This window comes from Gracilinanus agilis, chromosome 5 (genome assembly GCF_016433145.1).
Source record: "Gracilinanus agilis isolate LMUSP501 chromosome 5, AgileGrace, whole genome shotgun sequence".
NCBI lineage: Eukaryota > Metazoa > Chordata > Mammalia > Didelphimorphia > Didelphidae > Gracilinanus > Gracilinanus agilis.
The window spans coordinates 128170163-128197005 of record NC_058134.1 but is presented as its reverse complement, the minus strand read 5'-3'; the positions used below and the strand labels follow the sequence as shown (position 1 = coordinate 128197005).

Here is a 26843-nt window from a genome sequence, read left to right as displayed (position 1 = left end):
TTTCTTAAATAACTAAAGATAACTTCCCCAACCCTCAATAAAGCATATGTGTTAATATGCAAAATCAGTCTACTAGGTGTAATTTTATTTTTTTTGCATTTTGTACCAGCAAGGAAAAAGGAAGTAAAAACCTTCCAAAAATTAAAAAAAAAAGAAGTCGTTCAACAGTGGGTCCCCACAGATGCGAAAGTGGACATTTCTCGCCGTATGGTACTAAAAGGAGAGAGCTCGAGTTCTGTGGTGTATTCATTGTCATTGTCATCACTGGTCACTGTTGAAGACTTCTGAATGCACTCATCACAGCAGCAGCAGCAGCATTCCATAAAGGCCCGACTGAAAGGTTTACAAAGACAGAAAAGGAGGACGGGGGTGACGCAGGACTTAAAAAACAGAAGAAACTGACTGATGATATGGAGAAGGTCCATGGTCTGCTCCGAGACCCCTGTGGCCATGTAGGCTGTGACGATGTTGCAGATGTTCTCAGGAATGATGCAAAATCCATATAAAATGGTCAAGGCGACTACGGTGCAATTCATCTGGCTTTCAAGCTGAATCTGTCTCTTGTTCCCCCTGGTGCAAGCCTTCTCAGCTTTGCGGATTTTCCTCGCAGTCACAAGGGAGCAGGTGATAGTGAAAAGTGTGGGCAAGCAAAAATAGCAGCCGAAGTACCACCAGAGCCTGGCGCTATCGTAAGTGAGAGCCAAGACGTAGATGGTGTCCGGGAGCTCTGGCGAGATCTTGATGACACACCGTTCCGCGGGAATTCTGTCACTAAAGCCCAAGTCTTCTTTGCTGAGCTGCCTCAAGACCACTTCTGGGAGTGCTAAAAGCAGAGCCCCAACCCAGATGACTGCCAGTTTGGCCGTGGTGGAACTACAATTTTCAATCATTTCGTAATACATCTGAACGTTAGTGGCAGCCCGGAAGCGGTCTATGCACAGAGCGCATAGGGTGAAGGTAGTGACTCCCAGCGAAGCGACCTGTGAAGGAGAAAAGGGATCGAGTTTAATCCAATGGGAATACTTAAAACACAGAAAAATGGAACACAACTAGATATCAACTATTCCAAAAGAAGGAGGACTGAGGTCCCGGGAGTGAAGAATGGAAGTCACGGCTTCCTGCTTCCGTCCAGATCATCGAACTTAATATGATATCCTAGATCCATGTGCACCCCAGGACGCGAGTATTCTGTTTATAAGGAAAGTCCTCCTTTTCCCCACCCCAGGCTCCACAAACACAGAATCTGACTCACACAATTTTAGAATTCAAAGACCTCAGCAGCCAGTTAGTCCAACTAATACTCCCAAAGGAATCTCCACCTTAGCTGCCTGACAAGAGTTTTTGTTTTGCTCCATGGCAGTAGGTTGTAACTCTAATTTTAGTTTATCGTGGGCATGTATGCCATTGGGTTCCTAGGTGAGAGTAGATGGATGGCTCTGGGAAACTCATCACATTATTTCAATCCTTCCAGAAGGTATGCTTTAACTGATATGGGGATTCTCAACACTGATAAAAAATTTTTTTACAATTTTTCTATGGATAAATGGACACCCTTTATAAGTTGCTGTAGCTGGGGGGTGGGGGAGATATTGAGCATCTAGTGGCCAATTGTCCAGTGATAAACCTCTCTGAACTATACTAGATTGGTCCTTAGACAAGAAACAAAGAGCCCCATATCCGACCCATTTTCTTTATTTCTTTTATAGGTTTTTTAATTTTTACTTCAATTGATCTTTCGCTTTTTGTATTTTTTTTTCATGTCTAAATAGATTTCTCTGCTTTTCCCTACCCAGTTAGCTATTCCTTGTAACAAAAATAATAAAAAGAGAAAAAAGTCCAGCAAAACAAACCAATATATCAAACTGTATCGCACAGTATTCAGTATTCTATCCATGTAGTCACAAACTTCTGCAAAGAGGAAGAGGAAGGGGGTGCCGGTGGAGGGTGGGTTGGCTAGGTAACTCAGGGGATTGAGAGCCAGGCCTAGAAGAGGTCCTGGGTTCAAATATGACCTCAGACCCTTCCTAGCTGTGTGACCCTAGAGAAGTCCCTTAATCCCCATTGTCTAGCCCTTACCACTCTTCTGCTTTGGAACCAATATGCAATATTGATTCCAAGATGGAAAGTAAGGGTTTAAAAAAAGAGAAAGGAGGAAGGATGTGTTTTCTTCAACTCTTTTCCAGGACCAAGTTTAGACCAAATCAATTTTCATAGATTTTCCTGGGAGATTTCATTCTGATGGGGTTGCCTTCCAGAGCAGTGGTGCCCAAAAATTTTTTGATCATGTATCCTTAGCAATAAACATTTATGAGTATATACCCCTATTGTGTATACACATACTTATTTATGGATTATATAAATGAATCTACTATAATATTTATGTACTTTGTAAATTCTGCACAAAAATAACTTTATAAAGATGAAATAATATTTGATCTGAGAGTCATTAAGGAGCCACTAGAGTTTGTTGAATGGGAAATGACATGTTAAGGCTTGTTCTTTAAGAAAATAATTTTTTGAGCTGTGTGATGAATGGTTTGAATAAGGGAGAAGCTACAAGCAAGGAGGCTTATGCAGTCATCTTTTTAGATTAGAGATGATGATGACTTGAGTCAGGGTGGAATAGTCATGTGAGTAGAGAAATGTGGATATATGCTAAGGATATTGTAATCAATAATCAGTCCACAAACATTTGTTAAGTGCCTACTATGTGTCAGGCATTATAATAAGTAGCTGATCTTTATGCTAAGTGATGGAGATAGAAAAGATAATATTCGGCAACTAATTCCAGAAGAGGGAATGTTAGAATAAAGGAAGACACCAACATTGTATGTTTGGATAGCTATGAGAAGAGAAGTGTTTTCAATGGGATTTAGGGAGTTAAGAAGAGGGGTACATTTGAGAAAAGAAAATAGTATAGAATCTCATCCTGTGGCATTCATTCTGTCCCACTGGAAATGAAAAGGGGAAGAAGATCATGGTTCCCTAGTCCCTGACACAAAGTACAGAACTCACCTCTGAGATTTGCTTACTGTAGCCATGATGATCTGAGAAACAGATATGAATGGGTAGGTAATTTTGTCATCAGTAACCTACACAACTACTGCTGTAATTACTTCTAATTACTCTCTCCAGGGTTTTGAGGATATCACGTATCAGTGTTCTAGGATAGTAATAATAAAAAAAAAAGTAGCTGGTTCAGAGCAGAATGGAAATATAGAGAGGGAAGAAGAAATAGAAACCAACCTTCTCATTTTTACTGGGGGAACCTGGGGTCTGGAGCTATATAAAATGACTCACCTAAAGTTGCAGAGAAATTTATTGAAAAAGCCAGTTCTTTGGATTGAGTCTTTGGATTCTCAATCTAATTCTCCTTCTACCACAGCATACTGAATTATTTGACATAGAACGAGAGAAATAATATTCAAATAATAATATGTGGAGTTATATCACAGCAGAGGAACTCCTGCCAAAAATGTTTTCCTTTTTTTTTTAATTTAAAAAAAGATGCAATGATGAAAGACTATATGCTATAAAAGTAGAATACAAATATATAATTCTTCAAAGTTACAGGGTTTTTTTGTCTTTTGTGTGTATTTGCTTGATCCTTACAACATTATGAGATAAGCAGGGCAGAAGTACACAGAGACTGAGTGACTTGCCAGTGATCATAAGGTTATAAATATATATTGTCATGGCTGAGCCTCAAATCCAACTGCGCTGGCTGCATGACAAATACCTTTTCTACTTTCATTTTGGTTTTGTGGAGAGTCAGTGTGGTCATAACCACTTTGGTATTTAAATTATAATTAATTCCATGAATATTAATTTCATTATTTTACATTTTAAATTAAATAAATTCAAATTTTATGCCCCCCACTCCCAGCATATATATGTACACATATATATTATATATTTTAACACTTCAAGGAGTTGGGAAAGGCTTCTTGTACAAGAGACATGTAAAGGGGAGAAGGAAGAGCATGGTTCACTTAGTCCCTGACCCAGAGGACAGAAATCACCCTCTGAGGTATGCTTACTGTAGTCATGAGTGATCTGGAAAACTCGTATGATTGGGTAGGTAATTTTACCATCAGTAACTTATCCAACTACTGCTATACTTCTAATTACTTAGAATTAATTGGAATTTAAAGTAAGCTAGGAGATGAAGATGTGGAAGGAAAGCATTCCAGGCATTGAGAACAACCAGAAAAAATGTCTGGGAGCCAACAGGTGGAATGTCTTGTTTCAGGAATGGGAAAGAGACCAGTGCCATTGGATCAAAAAGTTTATGGTGAGAAGAAAAATGTAAAATGATTGTACAGGTCAGAGGCGCTAGGTAATAAACAGCTTTAAATGTCAAACAGGATTCTATATTTGATTCTGAAGGAAATAGGAGGCCAGTGGAGTTTATTGAGTATTGGTGTATATAACACAGATGGACCTGTGTTTTAGGAAATCACTTTGGGAACTAAATGAAGTATGGATTGAAGGGGGAAGAAACTTGTGACAGGCAGACCCACCAGCAGGCTACTGCAATAGTGGGGAGTGAGATGACAAAAGTGTGTGTCAACATGGTTGCTAGAGCAGAGGAATGAGGGGGCATATTTGAAACATGTTAAAAAGGTAAAATCAGCAGACCTTGGCAAAAGATTGAATATGGGGTAGGGGGGACTGAAAGATAATGAGAAGTCAAGGATGACAATATCTCGGTTGCAAACCAGAACTGAGAGGAGAGTGGTACACTTGACAGTAATAGAGAAGTTTGGAAATAGCATTTATGGGAGAAATAATGAGTTCTATTTTGAACACATTGAGTAAAGATATATATCAGATATTTAGTTTGAAATGTCTAAAATGTATTTGGAGATGTAAGACTGGAGATCAATTAAAAAGGTTAGGGCAGGATAAATTGAGAATTATCAGCATAGTGATGATAATTAAATCCAAGGGAGCTGATGAGACAACCAAGTGAAGTAATATAGAGGGAGAGGGCCCAAGATAGATCCTTGTGGGGCACTTATGGTTAGTGGGTATGACCTAGATGAAGATCCAACAAATGAGACTGAGAAGGAGCAGTTTGGTAAGTAGGAAGAGAACCAGGAAAGAATGATATACTGAAAATCTAGACAGAAGAGATTCTTAAGGAGAAGAGAGTGATCAATGGTGTCAAAGGCTACAGAGAAGTCAAGAAGAATGAGGACTGAGAAAAAGCCACTGGTTTTGGCAAACAGAAGATCCTTGGTAACTGGAGAGAGCAGTTTCAATGAAATGAAACTCTAACAAAGGGGAGTCTCTTTACAATACTCTCCTTAGGACCTATGTCTCATGATTCCCTTAAGCTGAGATTATGTGAGTATTTCAGAAATTAGAACTCTTTAACTGAGTACTTGCTTTATGATAAAATTTCAGCTAGAATTAAAGGGAGTTATGAGTATCATTTTCCATTTAAAATAGTTTTTTGCCCCTAAATTTACTTAAGCTCCAGTTATCACAAAGTGATTGTGAATTGTCAGTATATTAAAGGGTCCTACTCGGTATTGTCCCAATTTATAATTTAGAAACATCTATAATGAATAAATTGCACTGCTTGGGTAATGGTAAAATCATTTGAATATTGATTAGAACCCTCTAAATTTTGCTTATCCAAACTTGAAATTCCCTGACAGAGTTAAACTTCCTTAACAGCATGGTCAACACATAACGATTTCCATCACAATTCTGAAATGCATTTGTTTATGCACAGCTCATTAAAAATTCCTCCAAGATAAATGGCGCAATTATGGACGATTATAAAACTATCGTGAATACTGAGTCTTCAGTATTTAATAACCATGTCTGATTGATAAAGTTCAATGTCATTACAAAACATTATGCTTTTCTTTGAAGCAGCACCCTGGGAGGGATGGCATGAGAAAGATGCAATCTCTCCTTAATTAAAATGAATCAGGAGAAATAATTAACATTGACAAAAACAGAACTGTAAACATTTTAATAGGCAAGACTATTAATTTAGTGAATTTTCAAGATCAGAGAAAAACCTACAGCAAAAAATGAAACATAATTAGAAAAATTAGAATTCAATTTTGAGGACATAATATCAAAGCAGAAAAGCAAGGGTGCCATATTTAAAAACCACTATTGTTTTAAAAAATTCAGACAATTTTTGTCCCTCTTTTCATGTTTCAAAGAATATTAAAAGCAAAAAAGCAAATCTCCTCTCATGCTCTGTCCACACAATTGTTCCTGTTCTGCAGGACACTCAATTGGAAAGTTTTAAATTTACTTTTTTTTTGTGAGAATGGCAAAAGACATCCCTTTCTGCCTAAGAGTAGAGAAGATAGAGGGAGCTCTTAAAAATTCATGATAAATAGCTGATCTGATGACGACAACCATCCCTTATTCCCTTTCCTGGCTGGCTCTGGTTTTATTCTAGAATAGTACCACTTCTTTGAATAGGAGAGGCATCTCATGCTCTGGTGCTACAAAAGGTGATCTCAGTCAATTATAGATATCCTCCTCTCAACTTTTTGCAGCTCCTTCTTTGTATCTCTCCCTCTTCCTTGCTCATCTTCTACTATCTTAATCACTTTAATTTCTCTTTTTTTCTTTTCTTGTCTTTCTTAACCTTTTTTCTCTTTATTACCTGAGACTTAGGTCTTTCATTGGCATCCATTGTACATAAGTATCTCAAAAATATCTACAAAATAGAATTCATTATTCCCCTTCCCACCGAAACAGAAACAAAAACAATTCTCTCCCTAAATTCCTGTGGAAAAAAAATCACCTGGGTTTGCAATCTTGAAGTCATCCTCACCACCTCACTCCACTTATCCAGTCACCAAGTCTTATTAATTCTATCTCTGCTCTATCCTGTGCATCCATTCTCTCCCTTCTATTCTCATGGCCACCACTACTCTGGGTGCTTATGATCTTTCACCTGGACTACTGTGATTGCTTCCTAATGGATTTTCCTGACTTTAGTCTCTCTCTTCTCTCTAATCCACTTTCCTCCACACAGCTACCAAATTCATATTCTTAAAGTACAGGACTAACCATGTCATTCACAAACTCAAGAAGATCTAGTGATTCACTAGTACCTCTAGGACCAAATGCCAATTCCTCTGTTCAACATTTGGAGTCTTTCACCACCTGGCTTCAGTCTACATGTCCAGGCTTACTGAAATGATGCTGTTCAGGCATTTCAGTCATATCCAACACTTCATGACCCTATTTGGAATTTTCTTGGAAGAGATGCTGGACTGGTTTGCCATAATGTTTGTTGACAGATACCTTATAGCTAATTGCAGGGAGGGGGTAAAATACAGGAAAATAACACCTTTTATTTTTTAAGCCAGAGGAAAGCTTTTATATGTTTTACTTCCCAAAAAGTGGTATAATGCCAGTGTAGGAACAGAAGCTATAATAGTACTTATTTTAACTCTCTTGAGCTATGCTCATTCTCATATTGATTCTCAGCAACAACCTGGTAATACCAACAAGAGGGTAGTCCAAAAGCCATGTTCTGTCATGGATGAAAAACTCACTAGAATCACCAAATCAAAATGTGGCCACCTGTCCAGGACTGGGTGCAGTGGAGAGGGTGTTGGGCTTCATGGGAAGAAGATCTGAGTTTAAAGCCTGTCTTAGGCACTTATTAGCTATGTGACTCTAGGAAAACCATAGCCTCTATTTGCTTCATTTTTTCAACTGTAAAATGAGGATAATAATAGCACCCATCTCACATGGTCACTGTAAGGATGAAATGAGATTTCAATGTTGCTATTCTTATTGTTGCTATTATTGATATTATTTCTCTTCTTCCACGTAGGAAGAGATTGTAAGAGCACACTAGTGATTTCCAAACCAGAAATTTTCTGAACTTTCACAAAAGCATAATATATATGAAAAACTTTCATTCCTTAGTGGAGAGATGAGCATTTGATAACCTTAGACTCTATTTGTCCCATTATCTGATCATTTGACTTCATACCAGGGAGTGACTTTGGACAAGACTGAAAGAATTTGACTCGTATTTTGTTTTGTTGTGGTGAGGATATTACATTAAATTCCTCCTCATTCAAAGAGTACTAAGGAAAGAAAGCAAAAGTATTCCTCAGAAAAAGGGTAATCTACTGGGATCCTACCATAGAAATTGATCCACCACTGAGAGGTTTAATGCAAACAGAACAGGAGAAGGGAAAACAATCAGAAGCAAGAGTAAGCCAACTGTGAAAATGATACTGTTGAAATAGACAATACAGGCTAAATAAAGGTACCATTGTTATAAAACAAGCAAAGTCTTTTGGAAGCCTTCTAGTACAGATCAATAATTCTATCTCAATACCCAAAGGAAGAAGAATACACAATGATCGCATTCAGAGAGAAATCCTTATTTCTGAAGGACAACATAACTGCAAGCTTGAATTCTCTCTAGTACAAAAATTTAATCAAAAGTTCTATTTAGGGAGAGAGACAAATATTCTTTTTAAAAATATAAATGATTCAAAAATATAAATTTTCCCTAAATCCCAGGTTGTGTTCGTTTGGTTCCAATACAAATTATAGCATGCCTTAGAAATATATTGAAATATATGTACCTATGTAGCATTCTTTGTGTACAACGAGACCATCTAAGACAGGTGTATTTAACCGTTTATTTATTTTTGGTGTCATGGACCCCTTTGGCACTCTGGTGAAACCTATGGGACCTTTCTCAGAATAATGTTGTTATATGCATAAAATAAAATACATAGGATTACAAAGGAAAAAGATTTATACTAAAACAAGGTTGCAAAATATTTTTTAGAATGTTTAGGAACCTTAGGTTAAGAATTCCTGCTCTAAAACCATAGTATTAGTAAGAAAATCTATTTATTTTAGCTGTTTTACAGCTTTTCCTGCATAAAAGACTTTTTCAATGTCTGATTACAAAATAAAGGTTTTTCTTGGTTCTTCAAGGTTATGCCAACGGAGAGTGGTTAAGTGTCTGGCCTATGATCACAGAATGAGTGTTCAAGATGGGATATGACTACAAGTGCTTCTAACATACCAGAATGTAATAAAGAATAGCTCACCCTTAGAGACTTTAGTTTTGCAAATTCACACCAACACTATCATGTAAGTGGTGCAAGTATTATTAACCCCATTTTACAGATGAGAGAATTGGGGTTCTTTAAGATTATGTGACTTATGATCACAAACAGAGCTAGTAAACATGAGCCAACATGTAAATGTAGATCTTCTGACCAATGTCTAACACTATATCACTACTCCATGCTGCCTACTTAAATATAGAAATATATCCCTTAGAACTTGGCTACCCACATTCTTTAGCTACAGAAACTCACAAAGGTCAAGTATTAAGGTAAGGAAATGTTGAGATTTTTATCATTGAAATGAATCCTCACACTGATAAAATTAGAAATCTCTCTCTCTCTCTCTCTCTCTCTCTCTCTCTCTCCTCTCCTCATTCTTTCTTTCTTCCTCTTTTTTTTTCCTTCAGCAACTCATGAAACTTACTTAGTTGGAATACTCAAGATGAAGGTAGACAGAAGGCCTTTAATGACATAATTACATCACTTTTAAAGTATTGAAGATTCACTCTCTATTCAAAGTCATTCTTACAAGTCTAATAGGAAAGAAAGAGGAAGAGTACTGGGGATAGTTTCACTTAAAATACTAAAATTTAATTTCACTGAAATTCATTTAGAGCATATCTAGTTTAACTCCCTCATTTCCTTGTTAAAGAAAACTGGAGCCCATTGATTTTAAGTGAGTTTCCTAAGGTGACAAAGTAAGTAGGGGAACTAGGAGTTGAATCCAGGTCCTCTAAAACTAAAACAGCTGTGTGTCACAGTCGATAGAGTTCTAGTCCTCAAATCAAGAAGATTAATTTTTCTGAGTTCAAATCTGGCCTCACACACTTAGTAGCTGTGTGACCTTTGCCAAGTCACTTAAACTTGATTGTCTCAATTCCCTTATCTCTAAACTGAGTTGGAGAAGGAAATGGCAAACTATTCCAATATCTTTGCTGAGAAAATCTCAAATGGAAAAGAGTCAGACATAGCTGAAATAACTCAACAACCTCTAACTAAATCCAGTGTCCATGATACCATGTTCTACATGGTATTTCTAGTGATTTGATTTAGTGTTTCCTATAATCTGCCTACACTTTTTCAGCACTGAATTGCAATTTCTTCCCCCAAAAGAGACCTTGCACACCAATGGGGAGATTTTGTTTCTCTTTTTGTGTGATTCAAAGCATTCAATACCTACCTACCTTTTTATCAGACTGCTGTGAATCAATAACCTTTTATGAAAAGTTTGCTCTTTTGAATGAATGCAAATAGTGAAGCTGGCAATGAAATACTTAAAATGGGTTAATTAAACCAAAGTCAGGACAGAATGGAAAAGATTGTCTCATCCCCATAAATATATGGCTCTCTGGGGGAAAGGTTTCATGGCCAGCCAGTCAGAGTATAGGAGAACTTCTATCTTCCCTATTTAATAGCACCAAGATTATATTTGACACACTAACATACTCACAGAGTCATTAAAACTATGTCAGATCATTTGGACAAAACCTATTTCACTTACATAATTACAGCCTTAAATTAATAGAAAAAAGAGTCTATGAAAGAGAGGAACAGGCTGGTATAATTGCACCCTTTTTTTTCTTTATTCTCCACTTTCTTCCAGACTACTAGCACTCTTTCATTCTCTTAAATAGTTCAAATCATCTTGAGGAGGTCACCATTTTAGAGAGAACCTTGTAAGCAGCATCAGACAATAAAAGAAAATGAATTTGGAGTGAAAGGAACTGTGTTCAGATTTCAGTTCTGCCACTAATTATCTGTGTGTGATATAGGACAAGTCCCTTAATTCCTCTTTGCTTCAGGTTTTTTATTTTCGTGTATAAAATGAGGAACAGTATTAGATGATTTCTAAGATCACTTTAGCTCTAAATATGTCATCCTGGACACTTGAGGGTTTGTTTCCTTATTTTTTTTCCCTCTGTGGCTAATGAGCACCACAATCAAAGCTTCCCACTGATCATGATATCAATAGTACAGTATGTCTAATTTGTACCATGAAAATATAGTTATCTCCCACTGAGGTGTTTATTGAGTGCTTCTCACTGTTATAACTCTTATCAAGAGTGTTCCTATATCCTGAAAAAGTACAAAAGAAAAATAATATTGTCCTTTGTCTTAAACTAAGTCACCAATAGGAATTCATGGGGAATAACCCAAATATTCAATAGCCCATATTTTGTGAATAATTTTCAAATATGTGAATATTAATCAAAAAAGAACACATTTTCTAAAATAAGGTAAAACAAATTTCTCCCCAAAGTCTGTTTTGTTGTTGTTGTTGTTGTTGTTGTTGTTGTTGTTGTTGTTGTTGTTGTTGTTGTTGTTGTTGTTGTTGTTGTTGCAAATACAATGATGATGCTCCTGGGTCATTACCATCAGAAGGAATGCTTGGATTTGTGTTTTGTTTTGTTTTTTCCCCCCAGGGGTGGTAAAATATTTTCACTGACTCATTAACATTCTTCCAACTGCCCCTCTCAACTAATGACACATATTACATGGTGTCCAGAGAATAATTTTAGAGATGATTGCAAGCCTTCCTCAATTTGACAAATGTTTATTAAGCTCCTATGAGTGAGGCACTATGAATATCGAACAAAAAAATGGAGCAAGTTTTGCCTATAAGTTGCTTGTATTCTATTGGGAGGAAACAACTTGTACAGTGAAAAGTAAGTTACACACACACACACACACACACACACACACACACACACACACACACGTCCCTAAAGTCTTAGTGCTGTTTTAAACTTTAATAACTTTAGAAGTATAAATGCTCCAAACTTACAAAATATTTAAAAGGTTATCATTTAAATTTTTAAATATTAATATGTTTCTTCTTAAAATTCAATATAACCACCATCTGTACTATATAATACTCTAGTCAATTTTAGAACTTTGTAAAAACATACATTAACAGCTGCTCAGAAACAGAAAAGATTGCATTTGTAATCCTAGCCTTAAAATCATGCAGAGAATGAGGTTTTCATGCATACAAGGCAGTTCTGACATGGCTTCCCCAGAAAATCTCTAGTGATGGTAGACCAGGTAACCCAGGGGACCAAGCAAGGAGATCTCCTCTTCTGAGCTACCATTCTATGAAATTAGCATCCTGAAATTGTCAAACAAGCAATGCATAATGAATAATATCTTGTGAGAATTAAAATTTAAAGTGTATTATTCAAAATTAATAAAACTGAGTTTTTTAAAAATTTAAATAAGCTTTCAAATTAATTTTTATACATTTATATTGTACTTCTGAGATTATTAAAGCTTAAAAATGCACTAAGTATTTGGAGATAATGTGTATTTATGTGTGCCTATGTATGTATGTGTAAAGTAATTTGGGAAGAGTAGGAAACTATAAACTGGAAGAGGGTTATAGGGAGTCTTTCCCTCAAATAGAGATCCATTTATATCTGAAATTACAAGGCCAAATTCTTCTCCATGTAGTCCAAAAAAGGTAATGCCTTTAAATCCCAGACATCTGAGAGCTGGATTTGGGGTAAGAAAACTTTGGTTCAAATCCCAAACAATATGAGCTTGGACAACTCACTTAGCCAATTAGGTCTTCAGTTTTCTCATCTACAGAATGGAGGGATTAGATGAGATGACCTCTGTGATCCCTTTCAGTTCTAAATCTATAATATGAATTAGGTTGGTAGATTCTTTACCTAATATAGGACAGACCTGGGATAGCAGCAATGACTTCATCAGGGGTATGGAAGATGAAACCTTAGAGACAGAAGAAGACCCAAAAAGGGGGCTCTGAAATGATATTAAAAAGGTGAAAAATCCCCAAAGAGAAAACAAGGAGTGCCAAAAGTAAATTTTACTTATTTGCCAGTTTTCCCTAGGACTGTACAGTTGGACTATGGAACAAAGAACACCCTGAAGTTTATCAGCCCATAAGAGAATCAAACTGGGAGCCTTGATCTCATTAGCACCAGTTCTACCCATCTGAATTCATGGCACAATACACACTATTAATGAACTAAAAAAACGTTCTTCTAGACCATTTAAGATTAAACCCCATCCTGTGGCTGCATCCTATGCACACTGCCTCTACACATCCTAAAACTTTTGGATAATTTTTATGGAAATGCATATGTTCTTTTTCTAAAACAGAAGGAATACATTTTAGGATTTGTTCAAGATATAAAAAAAAAGAACACAAAAATCCAAGGACCAAATTGTTTTTGTTGAAAGTGATTTGAATGTAGACATATCACTAGTCTAAGTATTAAATTTTAAACTAAGTTAAAACTAAGTCAGTAAGTCTAAGTGAGCCAAGGCCATTCCTAGGAGGGATGCTGGGCCTAGGCCAAATCACACTGTATCTCTATATTCTTCTCCCTAACATTTTTTCAAACGTGAAATCAGATCAATAGGAACATGAAGAACAGCCCTAAAATAGAAAAGAGGTTGCAAAAAGCAACATGTAGCCTAAGGATGAAACAAACAGCCATGTGGGGAAAGGGAGGGAACAATTGCACCCATTCTTATCAATAGATAATGGAGGGGGATGTGGGCAGATTCTTGGTGTGAACCTTGGATCTTCTTAGTCCCATCTGATGAATCTACTATTAGTATCTCTTTCCCCTTTCCCAAGTCATTTCAGCAGCATGGGGGCTCCTTGGGAGGTTAAGACCTTTAGATATCATGACAATTGGTCAAAATGTAAAGATAGCTTTTGAATAGGTACAATTTATGTAGCCTCAATTTTTCCCTCTAAAAAAAGTATTAAATGTCCTTCCATGGCATAGTGTAAGGGAATAGTCCCTAGATGAGGATTTCTATTCAAATCTCAGCTCCAACATTCACAATCTACATAGTCCCTTTTTAGTCCTCACTTAACTAATCTGTAAAATGAAAAAGATTGGACTAGATGTCCCAAGTTCTTTCCATCTCTAGATGTTTTGATTTACTTTTAATTTTTATAGGATTTTGCATGGGTGAATGGATAATATATATGAGCATAGACAGTAGAGCATATGCTCCCTGATAACAAAAACTATTTTATTTTTGTATATTTCCAGTACCTGGTACAATGTCTAGTCTATTGTGTGTGTTTTTAAGCTGGACCTGTGATTTCGTTGGTATAGGGAATTTCCAGTAAGGAAACTTCTTCTACCAAGGCAGATACCAAGGGAATGATTGTCCAATCCTGAGTGTTAAAGAATTGCCCGAGACATTGTAAGTTTAAATGTCTTGCCCAGAGTTTGCACAATGTGGATGGACTAGAACCCCAGCCTGGTTTATGGCAGAGATTTAATAAATTCCTGTTAAATGGCTACTGAATGTTTTGCTATTTCATAAAGTTAGATAATCTCAATTTAATTTTTTTCTTATAATCACATAATAACATTCTTTTAAAATAATGAACATTTTCTCTTCAAAGCCACTAAAGTCTTACCCTTCCTTCAAGCCCAGCTCCTATGTCATTTCTTCTATAAAGCCTCCATCACTGTTTTTGTTAAACCTTCCAGAAGTAGTTTTCCTCTCTTCTGAACAGCATAACATAATACTACATCAGACTTAAGCACTTATCAATAATCTACTTAGTATTATAATTATTGATTTACTGTTGATTTTACTGATTGATTTACTTCACTAGACAAAGTTCCATGAGGGACTGAACTGTGTCTTTGCATTCCCATACTCCAACACCTAGCACCTTGTGCTTATAGGGATTCAATTGCCATGTTCCGAATGAATTGATTGATTTATGCCTTCACTAGGTATTTCCAAGATGGGAATATTAACTTTAGTAATCTATACTTTTGAAAACTTCTAGCAGTGTCCTAACTTCCTCAAGCTCCTTTAAACAGTTGAGCCAGATGTCATTTGCAGGGAATGTAAATGATAACAAGAAACTATCAAAAGATTTTAATAATTGGCACATTTTACATCAAAAGAAAGCAGATAAGAGATCCAATGATGACACTGATGCACTCATTAAGAGTTGAGGAGTAGGCTTCACCCCCAGCCCTACTTCTTTCTCTCTCAGTACAAATCACATAGTTCTAATAAGTGATAGCCAATATCTCAGATGAATTCCCTTCTCAGAATCTAGAGGGGCTATTTAGCACCACAATCTTTTGCTTTCAAATAGAAACCCCCTGAAACTCTTCTTTGACATGGTTATTTCTTTCTTATTTTTGTTCCTTCTCCATCCCTTTAAGGAATAGTATGAGTATCAAGAGAGCCTCTGCATTATTTTTTTCCATGACAAGAGGTAGAGTGGACCAATTTTTACTTCTTCCATCACAATCATCTCCCAGAACCCTGGAAGTTTGGATGGAATGAAAAGTTTGGGACTGGAGCCAAAGATGGCTTCCTTGTGCCCAGGACCTTTGGTCAATCTTTCTCTTCCATTAATCAGCCATCTGTTTGGTCATTTGTTCTGTATAGCAGAAAGATTGACAGAAAAGTCAAGGTCTGAAAATGTGAAGATATCCACTAAGTCAATTATATTAAAAATAATTATTTGGCAAAAAATTGGAATCAACATATATCCAAATATTTCTGCAACAAACACATTAAGTAGTTAATCTCAATATGAGGTTGCTTGCCACTTGGAGATTCACCTTCTTAATTACCTGGTACATGGTCCTATAGTAAGACAGAACATCCTTTAATACCCATTTTATCACTGAACCTCTAGAACCACATTCTAAGTGCAAAGGCCCTGGGAGGAGATAAAGAACTTTTTTATGAATTAGAGTCATAGAATAGTCTCCTCTACATATCTATGGGCTATGAATATTGCTGACTTACTTCCAAATTCTATTTGGTAAAACTAAAGAGTACAAAATTTAAACCCTAGTTCTGAAAGTTTGAGCTAAAAATAAAAATCCAAACAGGTCCTAGATAGAAATAAAATCCATATAGTAAATGTCATGCAAATGTGAACTACTAGAAATGTGTATAGAAAGGGCAAATACAGCAAGCAGGGTAAGAATGGCAAACTGAAAATTAATAGTTTCATTCAAAGGAATGTCTGAAATTTTTTGATATAACTCATGACATGAACTGATCTATTTTGTAGTGAGTACTCTCTCTCTTAAAATGGAGTATCTAAATTGAGAGTATTTAAGGCATAAATCCATTAAGATTACTAATAATAAATGAACATAATGAACATACCATATTATAATAAATGTCATTTTAACTTTGTATTATATATATATATTTATATAGATAATTTATAACTGTTGATATATTCAAACATATCTACATATGAGTGTGCATATATCTGTACATATGTGTATGTGCATATATATGTTTATTATATACATATAATATATATTTTATGTATATTGGCTGGAAGGTACACTGGATAGAACACTGGGCCTGGAGTCAGGAAGTCACAGTCTCCTCTTCCTGAATTCAAATCCAATATCAAACATTTACTAGTTCTGTGACTATAGCCAAGTCATGAAACCCTGTTTGCCTCAGTTTCCTCATTTGTAAAATGAACTGGAGATGAAAATGGCAAACTACTCCAGTATCTATCCCCGCAAAATCCCCAAATGGGATCACAAAAATTGGGGCACAACTGAAACAACTAAACTGCAACAATATGTGTGTGACAACTAAAAACCAAAGGTTATTTAGTATCTACAGTAGGGAGGAGTAATTAGTCAATTTATGAATTGTGTTTTTCTTTACATTTCATCAGCAAGTTTAAGAAAAGTCTGTATATAGCCTTAATTAGGGCAAAACATTCACAAATCACAGAATCGATGAGGCAATGTTATATAATGCATAAAGTGCTAGAGGAGACAGGTCTGAAACTGGCCTCAGATGCTTTAGCTGCGCTACTCTAGACAAGCCACTTGACTTCATTTTGTGCCTTGGTTTACTCATTTATAAAATGAAGAGGTTAGATTCAATGGTCTCTAAAGTCCCTTCCATCTTTAATTAAATGATCATAATCTAATGGATTAAAGAGAGGTCATTTAGCCCAAACTATAGATGATCAAAATCCTCTCTAAAACAGATCACAGACATGTAATCATTGTATTTCTCTGCTTGAGGACTTCCAGTGAGAAGGAACTTCACTAAGAATGATAAAGTCTACAGAATTCAAATGTAAGATTTTTGTAATTCTCACAATTATAAATAGGAGGGTTAATTATAATTAAGTGATGTGGTTAACAATAGCATAAACGGATGTATAATGAATCTATTTGCTAATTGCTCTTCTCTGCTAACTGTGGATATTAGCCAGTAGTTTGTTTGGCCTTTAGTTATATCTTATATATAAAAATTAACAATGATCATGAAACTAGAAATAACACATTTTCACTGGCACACAAATACTGAAAGGGATTATAAATAGATAAGTAATAATATGATTATGGAGAAAATTTAAAATATTGACAAGACATTGCTTTCAACACAACAAAAGCAATTTCACTTTGCATATTTGTTGCTCAATATCTGTTCACAAAATTGTGTAATCTATTTAAAATTTATGATGCTACTGTATGGTTAACCAGCCACTCAGCTAAATTCATTTGTGCTGTATAATAACAACATATCCTACTGCTTGAAATTGAGTTTCTTTTCTCCAGTGTACTCATTTTTAAATTGAGAAAGTTGGACTGGACTGACCTTTCATTCCAGTTCTAAATATATAACTCCGTAATCATAGTGGATTATGTTTGGAGTTGAACATCTATATTATTCTATAACATAGGATAAAAAGAAGTGAATTTGGAGTCTAAGGATTTGGGACCAAATTCCAGCTATACTACTTACTACTATGTTTCTTCTCCATGTTTCATTTTTCTCACTTAAACAAAGGGACTGTACCAGATGATGTCTACAGTCCCACTTACCTGTATCTATGATCCAATCACCTTTATTTACATAATACTTCCTTTCTCTGCTAGTCACCTGAAAATCTGCAATATAGTACATACTAGAATAGCTTCCAAAAAGAATAAAATGAGTAATCGGCCTCAATCTCAATCTTCAAGGAATTTGCAATGGCCTTAGAAAGGAGTGGCAAATGTGTACATAAATAATATACAATAGTAAGTATAGAGGAGGAAGTCATAGTATATATATATATGGTATATTATGCGGGACTGAGAGTTAAAGGACATAAGTTCAAGTCCAACTCTCCTACTTATTACCTGTATGATCTTAGCTAAGTCACTTCACCTCTCATTTTCTTCATCCATAAAATTAATGGGTTTGACTACATGAATTCTCAGGTACACTAAATCTGTGATTTTATGAAAAATGTCATGAGATGGGCATGCTCCACTAAATTGGTTGCACAAAATCTTAGATGAAACATCATTACTGGGGATGATTGGTTATAAATGGGCAGTAATGAATGATATTACATTAGAGTTTGACAACTGTCATAGTTGATTTTGATATTAAAGATATTTGTAAAAAAAAATCAAGAGGATGATGTCATGTAGTGAGGGCAGTATTTATATAAATTGCAGTGTGGAAAAGAAAAAATAATAAAAAATAAAGATGAAAATATTGCATTTTGACCTAGACAGACTATTTATTCAGTTTTATATGCCTCCGCCACATTTTAAGGGACAAATCTATAAGTACTTAAAATGTAATAAGGATGGTGTCACTGTTTGATCATTTCAGATCCTTTGGGACCCCATTGGAGGTTTTCTTTGCAAATGTTTAGGAGTGTTTTGCCTTTTCCTTCTCCAGATTATTTTACAGATGAGGAAACTAAGGTAAATGGGATTAAGCTAGTAAGTGTCTGAGACTGAATTTGAACTCATCTACCTAAATCCAGGCCCATCACTCTATCTATTACATTACCAATAATGATGATAAGAAAGGTTAAAATCATGATTCAGGGTAGGCTTGAAAAGAAAAGACAGAAGGAACATGGCCAATGTCTTCAAATACTAGAAGAGCTATCGGGTATAAAAAGTATGCAGTTTATTTTGGTTGGCTCCCAAAGGTAGGATTAAATCCCCTGGGTGAGTTACAAAAAGTGAAAGATTGCTTTAAAATCTGTTAACAATTAGAGTTGTCCCAAAATGCAACAGTGGTCTTCAAAAGTGTTGAAGTTGAGTCTAGAGGCATATTTACAAGAAATCATATGAAGTGGGATACATGCTTTAGGTAAAATTTTGGCTCTATGAACCCTTTAGTCCTGTCTAACTCTAAGATTCTCTGATCTCTAGTTTGGGATATCATAGTGGGCTACATGGGATCTTTCTCAAATAGTAACATTTGAGATGGGTCTTGAAAGATGCATAAGATTTGGAGTTGGTAGAAGGAGCAAAAAAAAGTGAGTATATATATTTACATGAAATGAATAGCACAAGCAAAAACAAAATCATTCTCTCTCATACAGAGGCAGAGAGAAAGTGAGAAAGAGAGAAAGAGAATAAGAGAGAGGGAGATATTAGAAAGTGATTGGATAGAAAAACTAAAAAGGAAGAAAAGAAGAAATAATAATAGAAAGACAACAAGCAAGGGAAATGTGTCAGAACAGAAATTTATATGAGGGGAGAATAAATCAAAGTAGTTAGGTAAAGAGGAAATATTGAAGGTGGGAAATATGAAAAAGATCTATAATTTCTGGGTATTTTTAAGTTATGGCAGGTGGAAAAGAAATTCTTAGGAAAATGTCAGGGGAAAGACTATATTTAATTTTTAGTTCTCTTTAAAGAACTAAAGTAACTTTGTTAGTTTAGGAGCATACAAGATAGATTTTCATAGAATTACAAGATTTCAGAAGCAATCTCAATGGTCCTCCTGAAGCCTATACCTGAAAAATAATTCTCCCAAGAGCATAACCAACAAATAATCATCCAGCCTCTGCCTAAAGACCTCTAAAGAGAGGGAATATACCATTGACAGAAGTAGCTTTTTGGGGCAGTTCAAATTGTGAGTTTTCCCTGTCATCAAGCTTAAAGCTACTTTTAACGATGACTCCAATGTCTACTTTCAGGGGCCAAATAGAACAACTTTAATATCACTTCTACATGGTAGCCCCTCAGATATTTGAAGTTAGAATCATAGTTTCCTGAACTTTCTCTTTTGGGGATAACTATGGCCAGTTCCTTCAATCAATCTTCATGACATGGACTCAATCTCCTTTGCCCCCTATATTGCCCTCCCCTGGACACTCTTCAGGTTATCAGTGTACTTTGTGATATCTGGAAATGAATACAACATACCAGATTTAGTCTGACCAATGCACAGTATAAGGAGACTCACCTCTATTCCCATGAGATATGCTTGTCTTAATATAATCCAAGCATAAGACTGTATGTGTATCTCTATTGAATTTCTTCTTGGTAGAGTAAACCTATTTAATGCTCCAACATGTCTACATCTTTTTGGAACCTGATTCTTCTCCAGTATCTTAGCCAGCTTTCCCAGCAAATTTAATGAGTGTGTCATCTTTACCTTCATTCAAGACATTAGTTAAAGAAAGGTTGAACAGCAAAAAGCCAAAAACTGATTCCTGTAGCAATTCACTGGATACCTCCTATCAGGCTGACATTAAAGCATAAATAAGTTCTGTCATTTAGAAAGTTCTGAATTTATATAGTGGTATTATCATCTAGTCCATATTGCTTTCTATTTTACATCAGAATAATTCATGATATTTTATCAGATGTCTTCCTAAAATCTAGGTACATCTGCAGCATTCCCCTGATGTATTAATTTAGTAAACCTGTCAGAAAAAGAAAGAGTAGACAGGAATAACCTGTTATTGACAAAATCATATTGGTTCTTCATAATCACTGTTTCCTTTTCAAAATGCCTACTAATCATGTCTTAAATGCTCTATTATAGAATTTTTCCAGTAATTGAAGTGAAGCCATATATTATGTATGACTTAGTTCATTCATAAATTCATATTTAGATTCAATTTAAGAGCATAAAGGAAATGAATATTTACTGATTTTAAAAAATAGAATGGAATTACCAAGACATTGACCTTTATTGAATTGAGCATCTTTTAGTTTTTGCCAGTTTATGAAAAGTCCAAAACGAAAAATGTAAGACTAGTAAGACTAGAGGAAATTTTAACAATGGAGTAAAGGAAAGTTGTTATGCTTAAGGGAATCATGTTCTTCATAGTGTTAGATATGGAATTTTCTCATTCTTAGAAAAGGGGTCTGGGTAAATAATAAGCAAAGAGGGAGGGAAGGATAAAGAAAACAAGAAATACTAGACACAACTTTTGCTACAGACTCTTGTTTTTTATCAGTCAATAAAAGGAAGCCTGCAAGCAAGAGAGACCTTGAAACTTTCCATCTCTTTTGAAGATGATAGTGTTTCCTAGAGGCAAAACTATACCTTTTTCTCTAATTTGGGAGTTGTATTCTACTGCCTGAACTGTAACATAGGAATTTCAGTAATACTTTAGACAGTTTAATATTTTAAAATCTTACTACTAAATGCATTTTTAAATTCTATCCTTCCATCTTGGGATCAATACTTTGTATTATTGGTTCCAAGGCAGAAGAGCAGTAAAGACTAGGCTTGCTCAGGATCATAGAGCTAGGATGTGTCTGGGGCCAAAGTTGAACCCTGGACCTCTTGTCTCTAGGCCTTGCTCTCAGTCTACTGAGCCACTTAGCTGCCCCCACTAAATGCATTTTAGCAATATTTTAGCAAGAGTAAAAAAAAGTATATGAATATCTCATACAGAAATGGATCTTGGGGAACAAAGAGAAAGATAAATCACCATTTGAAAAAAAGACAGAAAAAAATCATGAAATGAAAACAAAATGCAAAAGGTCAGAGGATTAGGGTTTTGAATCCCAGCTATGATACCTATTAGACAAGTGACCTTGGGTAAAGTGACTTTGTCTCTCTAGATCTTGATTTCCCCCCAAACTGTAGAATCATGAACTATTATAATGTTTACTATAAAATGAGAGGATGGACTGAATAATCTCAAGGATTCCTTATAGGTCTAATTTCTCTAATCCTAGAAAGAAAGAATTTTCATGTTTAAGAGAAAGGAAAAAGTAAAAAACAGAACATTGTAGGAGGTAGAAGAGTAAACATTGGCAGTAAATTCCAAAAACTTACCCCCTCCAACAAAAGACTAAGAAATCAGAGAAAGATCATTATAGGAAAGTAAAAACATATTCCTAAATTCTATATACCATATATCTTAAATCATGAACATTAGAGGTCACTGAGAACAAATTCCTCATTTTACAGATGTTCTCTAAAGTTCAGTGATTTGCCCAGGGTCATGTAGCTAATAATTTTCTCTATTAGGATTCAACCTAGATCTTCTTAACTCCAAGTCCAATAATCTATCCAATATACTATGCTTAGTTTCTTAAGGTGTCCCAGAGACAACATAGTACATGTGTCTACCAAACTATGCCTTTCACATAGGAGGTGTTTACTAAATGTTTATTAAATCGACTTGAATTTCTCCAAAATGACTTTCTCTCTTGAATTATTTTCTGTAACTTTAAGAGATTCTTTTTCTCCTAAGTTTTACTATGAAAGCTCTATTCTTGTCTAGATGGTCATTATGTCCCTTTTATCCTTCTCAGTTTTTAATTTTTCATTTTTTCTAACTTTCTCTTCAGTTTGTATAAGTTTCTGGTTTTATGATCATAAACTTCTATCAGAAACCAGGTCAACATATTTCTCCCTCACCTAAGGACTATTTTTCTCTTTTACCAGAAAGCTTACCTTTTTTATCAATAAAGTCCATATTCATTCCACCCTTAGTCATAAAAAGAATCAGAGAAATCTTCATATAGAATGTACTCCGGTACATTAACTAGCAAACATCCTCACATATCCAACAACTTTTTTTAAACCAAGTCATTCACAATTCAGAAATGAACTATCTACCAGAGAAATCATATACTTCTAGGCTAACTAACTATTCCTAGCAAAGCTGATATTGTGACCCTTCTGTAAAGAAATGATGACAATTGATTTAACAAACACGGAATGCAACTATATCTGTTCCTGCCAATATTATAAAGTAAGCCTCTGCTTTTGATCCTTCTAAAAAGAAATAGTTTTCTTCGTTCAGGTCTCCCCTACCTTAGATACAGGAAGATTGTTAAACAGGATGGTCCTAGCACTGCTATTAGGCAGACTCATGGGCTGTTGTAATATTTACAGGTTTCAATTCTTCAGCTTCCATAGATGAATTGGACAATCTGAATGGGGCAAAGCAGAGGCCAGCTGGCTGAGAACACAACTGGCAGAGGAGCACTTGGGCACTTTCCAATGGCTGTTGTTTAAATGAGAGGCCATTTTTAAAGCAAATTCCAACCACCACACTCAAGGCAATAAGTGCAGAAAGAAGTTTCTTGTGGACATGTTCCTGTTTAGAAGACCATAGGTTTCCACTTCCCTCTTAAGAAATTTTCAGTTATAGTTTTTTTCCACCAAATTAAGCCTTAAAAACTGTGCCTAGTAAAATATAACATGTAATAGAGTTTGACACACACCTTTAAAAAATTAAACAAATCCTGTCTCATGATGGTCAAAGTCTCTTTTTAAGCTTAATTTCTTTAAAGGAAAAGGCTGTGAAATTGAAAGGAGGGGGAATAAAATAAAAGAAAGAAAAATTCCATCACATAACATGGAAGGTAGATACCTTAAGTGGCATGAGTGACTACTCAAAATATTTAAATATTTATCATAAGGCCAGTTATTTCACTGAAGAAAACATTTTGCCTCAAACCCAGTTCTTAAGGAGGAATGGGAAGAAAAAAGTGCAGTAAGAAGCTTGATGATTCAGATTGCCACATCTGGACACAATAGATTCATCCATATTTTCTCTGTGGAAAGCTGTGGGAGTGGGGGAGGGGATTGGGTAGAGACAAAAGTTTCTTTCCTTGTCCTGCTGGGATCTGATGGTCCAAACCATTCCTATCTGGAGGGGCAGCTTGTGTATCTTAGCTGCCAATCCAGATGTATAATATGTCACAGGTGCCAAAGCAGGCCGATTGATATATTGTATGCCGGCTCAAAGAGGGGCAGACACAAGCACTATCCAGACTAGTCTAGACATTTTATCAGCAGTTTTTCACCCTCGGGGTGGCAGATGAGTTTAAAGGTGTGCTTAAGCAAAGCCTCCAACAGAAGCTGGAAAGGTGAGACAGGAGGAAAGGGTAGCAAAAAAAAAAAAAAAAAAAAAAAAAAAAAAAAAAAAAAAAAAAAAAAGGGAAAAGGGATGCAGATAGAGAGGGATGGGGTGGACTCAGTAATCCCTTGGGGCAACACACCCTCTTAAGGAGTAGGAAGGCCAGTGGTGGTGGCCCACTACAAGGCTCTGTTACCTCGAGATAGGGCACGATCTTGCAGGAGAAATCCTCTAGAAGCCATTTCTTGGTGAGCTCATGGAAGATGACCAGCGGCAGGCAGAAAAAAATGATGAGGAAATCCCAGAAGGCCAGGTTGGCCAGAAGGGAGTTGGAGATGCTCCTCATGTAGTAATTGTGACACACGATACACATCACAGCCAGGTTTCCGATTATGCCAGTGCCGAAGATCACCACCGACAGGCACATGACGGCGTAAGCTCCATAGGATTCGCGGGTCAGCGGATAGAAGGGGTTCTTGAGTTTAGGGCGACGATTCGTTCCGTTTCCCCCACGGGGGCCACTCCGCTCCTGAAGGGCCTCTCCAGAAGATCCGTTTAAAGGCAATGCCTTCCCGGCGTTGGCCACTGCCTTCTCCTGTGCTTTTCCATCAACAGTGGCTGCGCTCTCCAAGGCAGGTGGGCTGGTCAGGGGGTCACCGCTGGGTTTCCCCGCTCTTCTCCACCGGGAAAAGGGTTCCAGGGCTCCTGGGTCTGTCCTGACATTCTGCTCCTGGCTGCCACCTAGATCAATATCCCTGCCACCCTTCTCTTTACCCGAATCCAAGGAAAACCTAAGGGCAACGGGTAACTCAATCACCGCTGCTCTGAGGGGAACTAGCCAGATGCCAGGGCGCCTCTCTGGGGGGACATGAGAAGTCCTGTGAGCCACAGGCAGGTCCCTGAAAGGCGCTGTTAATGATTTTCCTTTTTCGTCCTCCACCTTCTTTTCTTGTGCTTTGGCTCCAACTGCTTCTCTGGGGCTGCTGGATAAGACTTTCTGCAGCCCATCTCCTGACCCCCAAACTTCCCAATCTTGCAGCTCCCTGGTCATCTCAGGTAAGTTTGCCTTTCCTAAATTGGTTCTGTTCCCAGTAGCCAGAGCAGGAGAAACTGAGAGCTGCATCAGGAGCAGGAGGTGCAAGATGCAGACGATGGGCGCTCCTGGGGGCTGCATGGCTCGGCGTCACTCGGCACCTCGGGGTCGGCAGTGGCAGCAGTGGCTCTTTAGAACCTGCACCTGCTGCCCAATTCGGCGCCGAGAGTTAGACACATGTCACTGCGGGGATGCGCTCCCCAGCGCACAGAAGGTGGCTTCCCCTGGGACCACGAGGAAAAGGCTGGATCCCCCTACACTACTCCGTTTGAGGTTCTGCTCATTCTCCCAATAAAATGCAATTTGGGTGCTGGGCACCACCAATGGGGGGTTAGGGGGGGAACCTCCTTCCTCGTCTGCACAGGGACCGACCTTTGAAAAGTTGCAATCAACGCCTCTGACTATTCCCAGTATTAATGTTACAAGTGGGAGAGATAAAAAGCCCCCACTGAAACCCAATGCTCCTCCCTTCTTCTCTCTCTCTCCCTCTCTCTCTTTCTCTCTTCTTTCTGCCTTCTTGGTAACAGTTGCTCTGGATCTCTATTTACATCCTCCTGATGTTGCTTTATCCCGTTGCAATCAAAGGTCTCTAGACACCGGGAAGAATAAGTCCTCTTCCCCAAGATGATTGCTTGCCTACGACAATCCCTCTATTCCAGCACCTCTCTTCTAGTAAACAGGTTGCTCCGAACAGAACTGGAAAGCTAGTCGCCAGAGAAAACTCTGGCTCCGCCTGACGTCGGGGACAAGTTCAGGCTACTGCCGTTAGGGAAAAGCGAGATGGAACAGCCCAGCGGCTAGAGTCAAAGTTGCTTCCTCTCCTGCCCCAAGTTGCCGCGGGAACAGTCCAGGCAATCCGGCGACCAGTCCCTGGAAAGAAGGACCCTGCGCGAGTCGACGGGTGCTCCTGGTGAACTGACAGCACTGGCACCCGCAGGAGCATGAAGTGGCGACTGACTGCCTGAGCAGCCTGAGTGAAAAGCGCTAGGATTGAAACAGCTGCGACCGGGGCGGTGCATGGCCAGCGGGAAGGAGGAGGGCTGAGCCGAGGCTTCAGCAGCCACTGCCGCCGCCGCCGCAGCGCGTGTGTGTGAGAGCGCACCGCTGCTCTCCTGTTCTGATTCTTCCTCGGAGAGATGCTGGTTTGTGAGGAGACGAGTTCCCCTGGTGGTTTAGGGCTCACTAAATCCACACACACTATATTCAAGCCCTTTGTAGTTGCTTCCACTTTCGGAAGAAGGGAGGGGTGAGAGATGCGGTGATGGCGGGTGTGGGGAGGGTGGAGTAGCCAAGCCCCCCGAGGCTGGGTTTCAGGGCTAGGATTGGGCTAGGTCAGTTCTTCCAGCTGTTGGAACAGGTCGGACGTGTCCTATAGCCAAAGGAACAGGGGGAGGGGCCGGCCCCGGACCAGGGAGCTGCCCACAGGCGAGCTACAGAAAGCTGTCTTGGCTACTGAGCATGCCCAAGCCAGAGCCACTGGGAGTTGCAAGGTGCGGCTCACACTTCCCCAGGTTTTCCCTGGAGCTGAAGGAAGACGCAGGAGAAAGGATTTACA

The 26843-nt window shown here is 37.5% G+C and overlaps 1 protein-coding gene across 1 annotated transcript; it reads right to left on the bottom strand.

Moving 5' to 3' along the window:
• Nucleotides 1-87: 87 nt before the first annotated feature.
• GPR37 (G protein-coupled receptor 37) lies at nt 88-25369 on the bottom strand. The gene is made up of 2 exons (XM_044678650.1): nt 24392-25369; nt 88-980 (listed from the first exon to the last, which is right to left on the bottom strand). The coding sequence occupies exons 1-2, from the start codon at nt 25367-25369 to the stop codon at nt 162-164; spliced, it is 1797 nt and encodes a 598-aa protein (XP_044534585.1). The 3' UTR covers nt 88-161.
• Between the last annotated feature and the right edge of the window lie 1474 nt (nt 25370-26843).

What these genes read in the sequence shown, in the direction of transcription:
- GPR37 (XM_044678650.1), bottom strand. Translation starts at nt 25,369, where the DNA reads ATGCAGCCCCCAGGAGCGCCCATCGTCTGCATCTTGCACCTCCTGCTC. An exon ending in AGATCGTGCCCTATCTCGAG is followed by an intron (nt 981 to 24,391) that starts GTAACAGAGCCT and finishes TCTCCTTCACAG; the next exon opens with GTCGCTTCGCTGGGAGTCAC.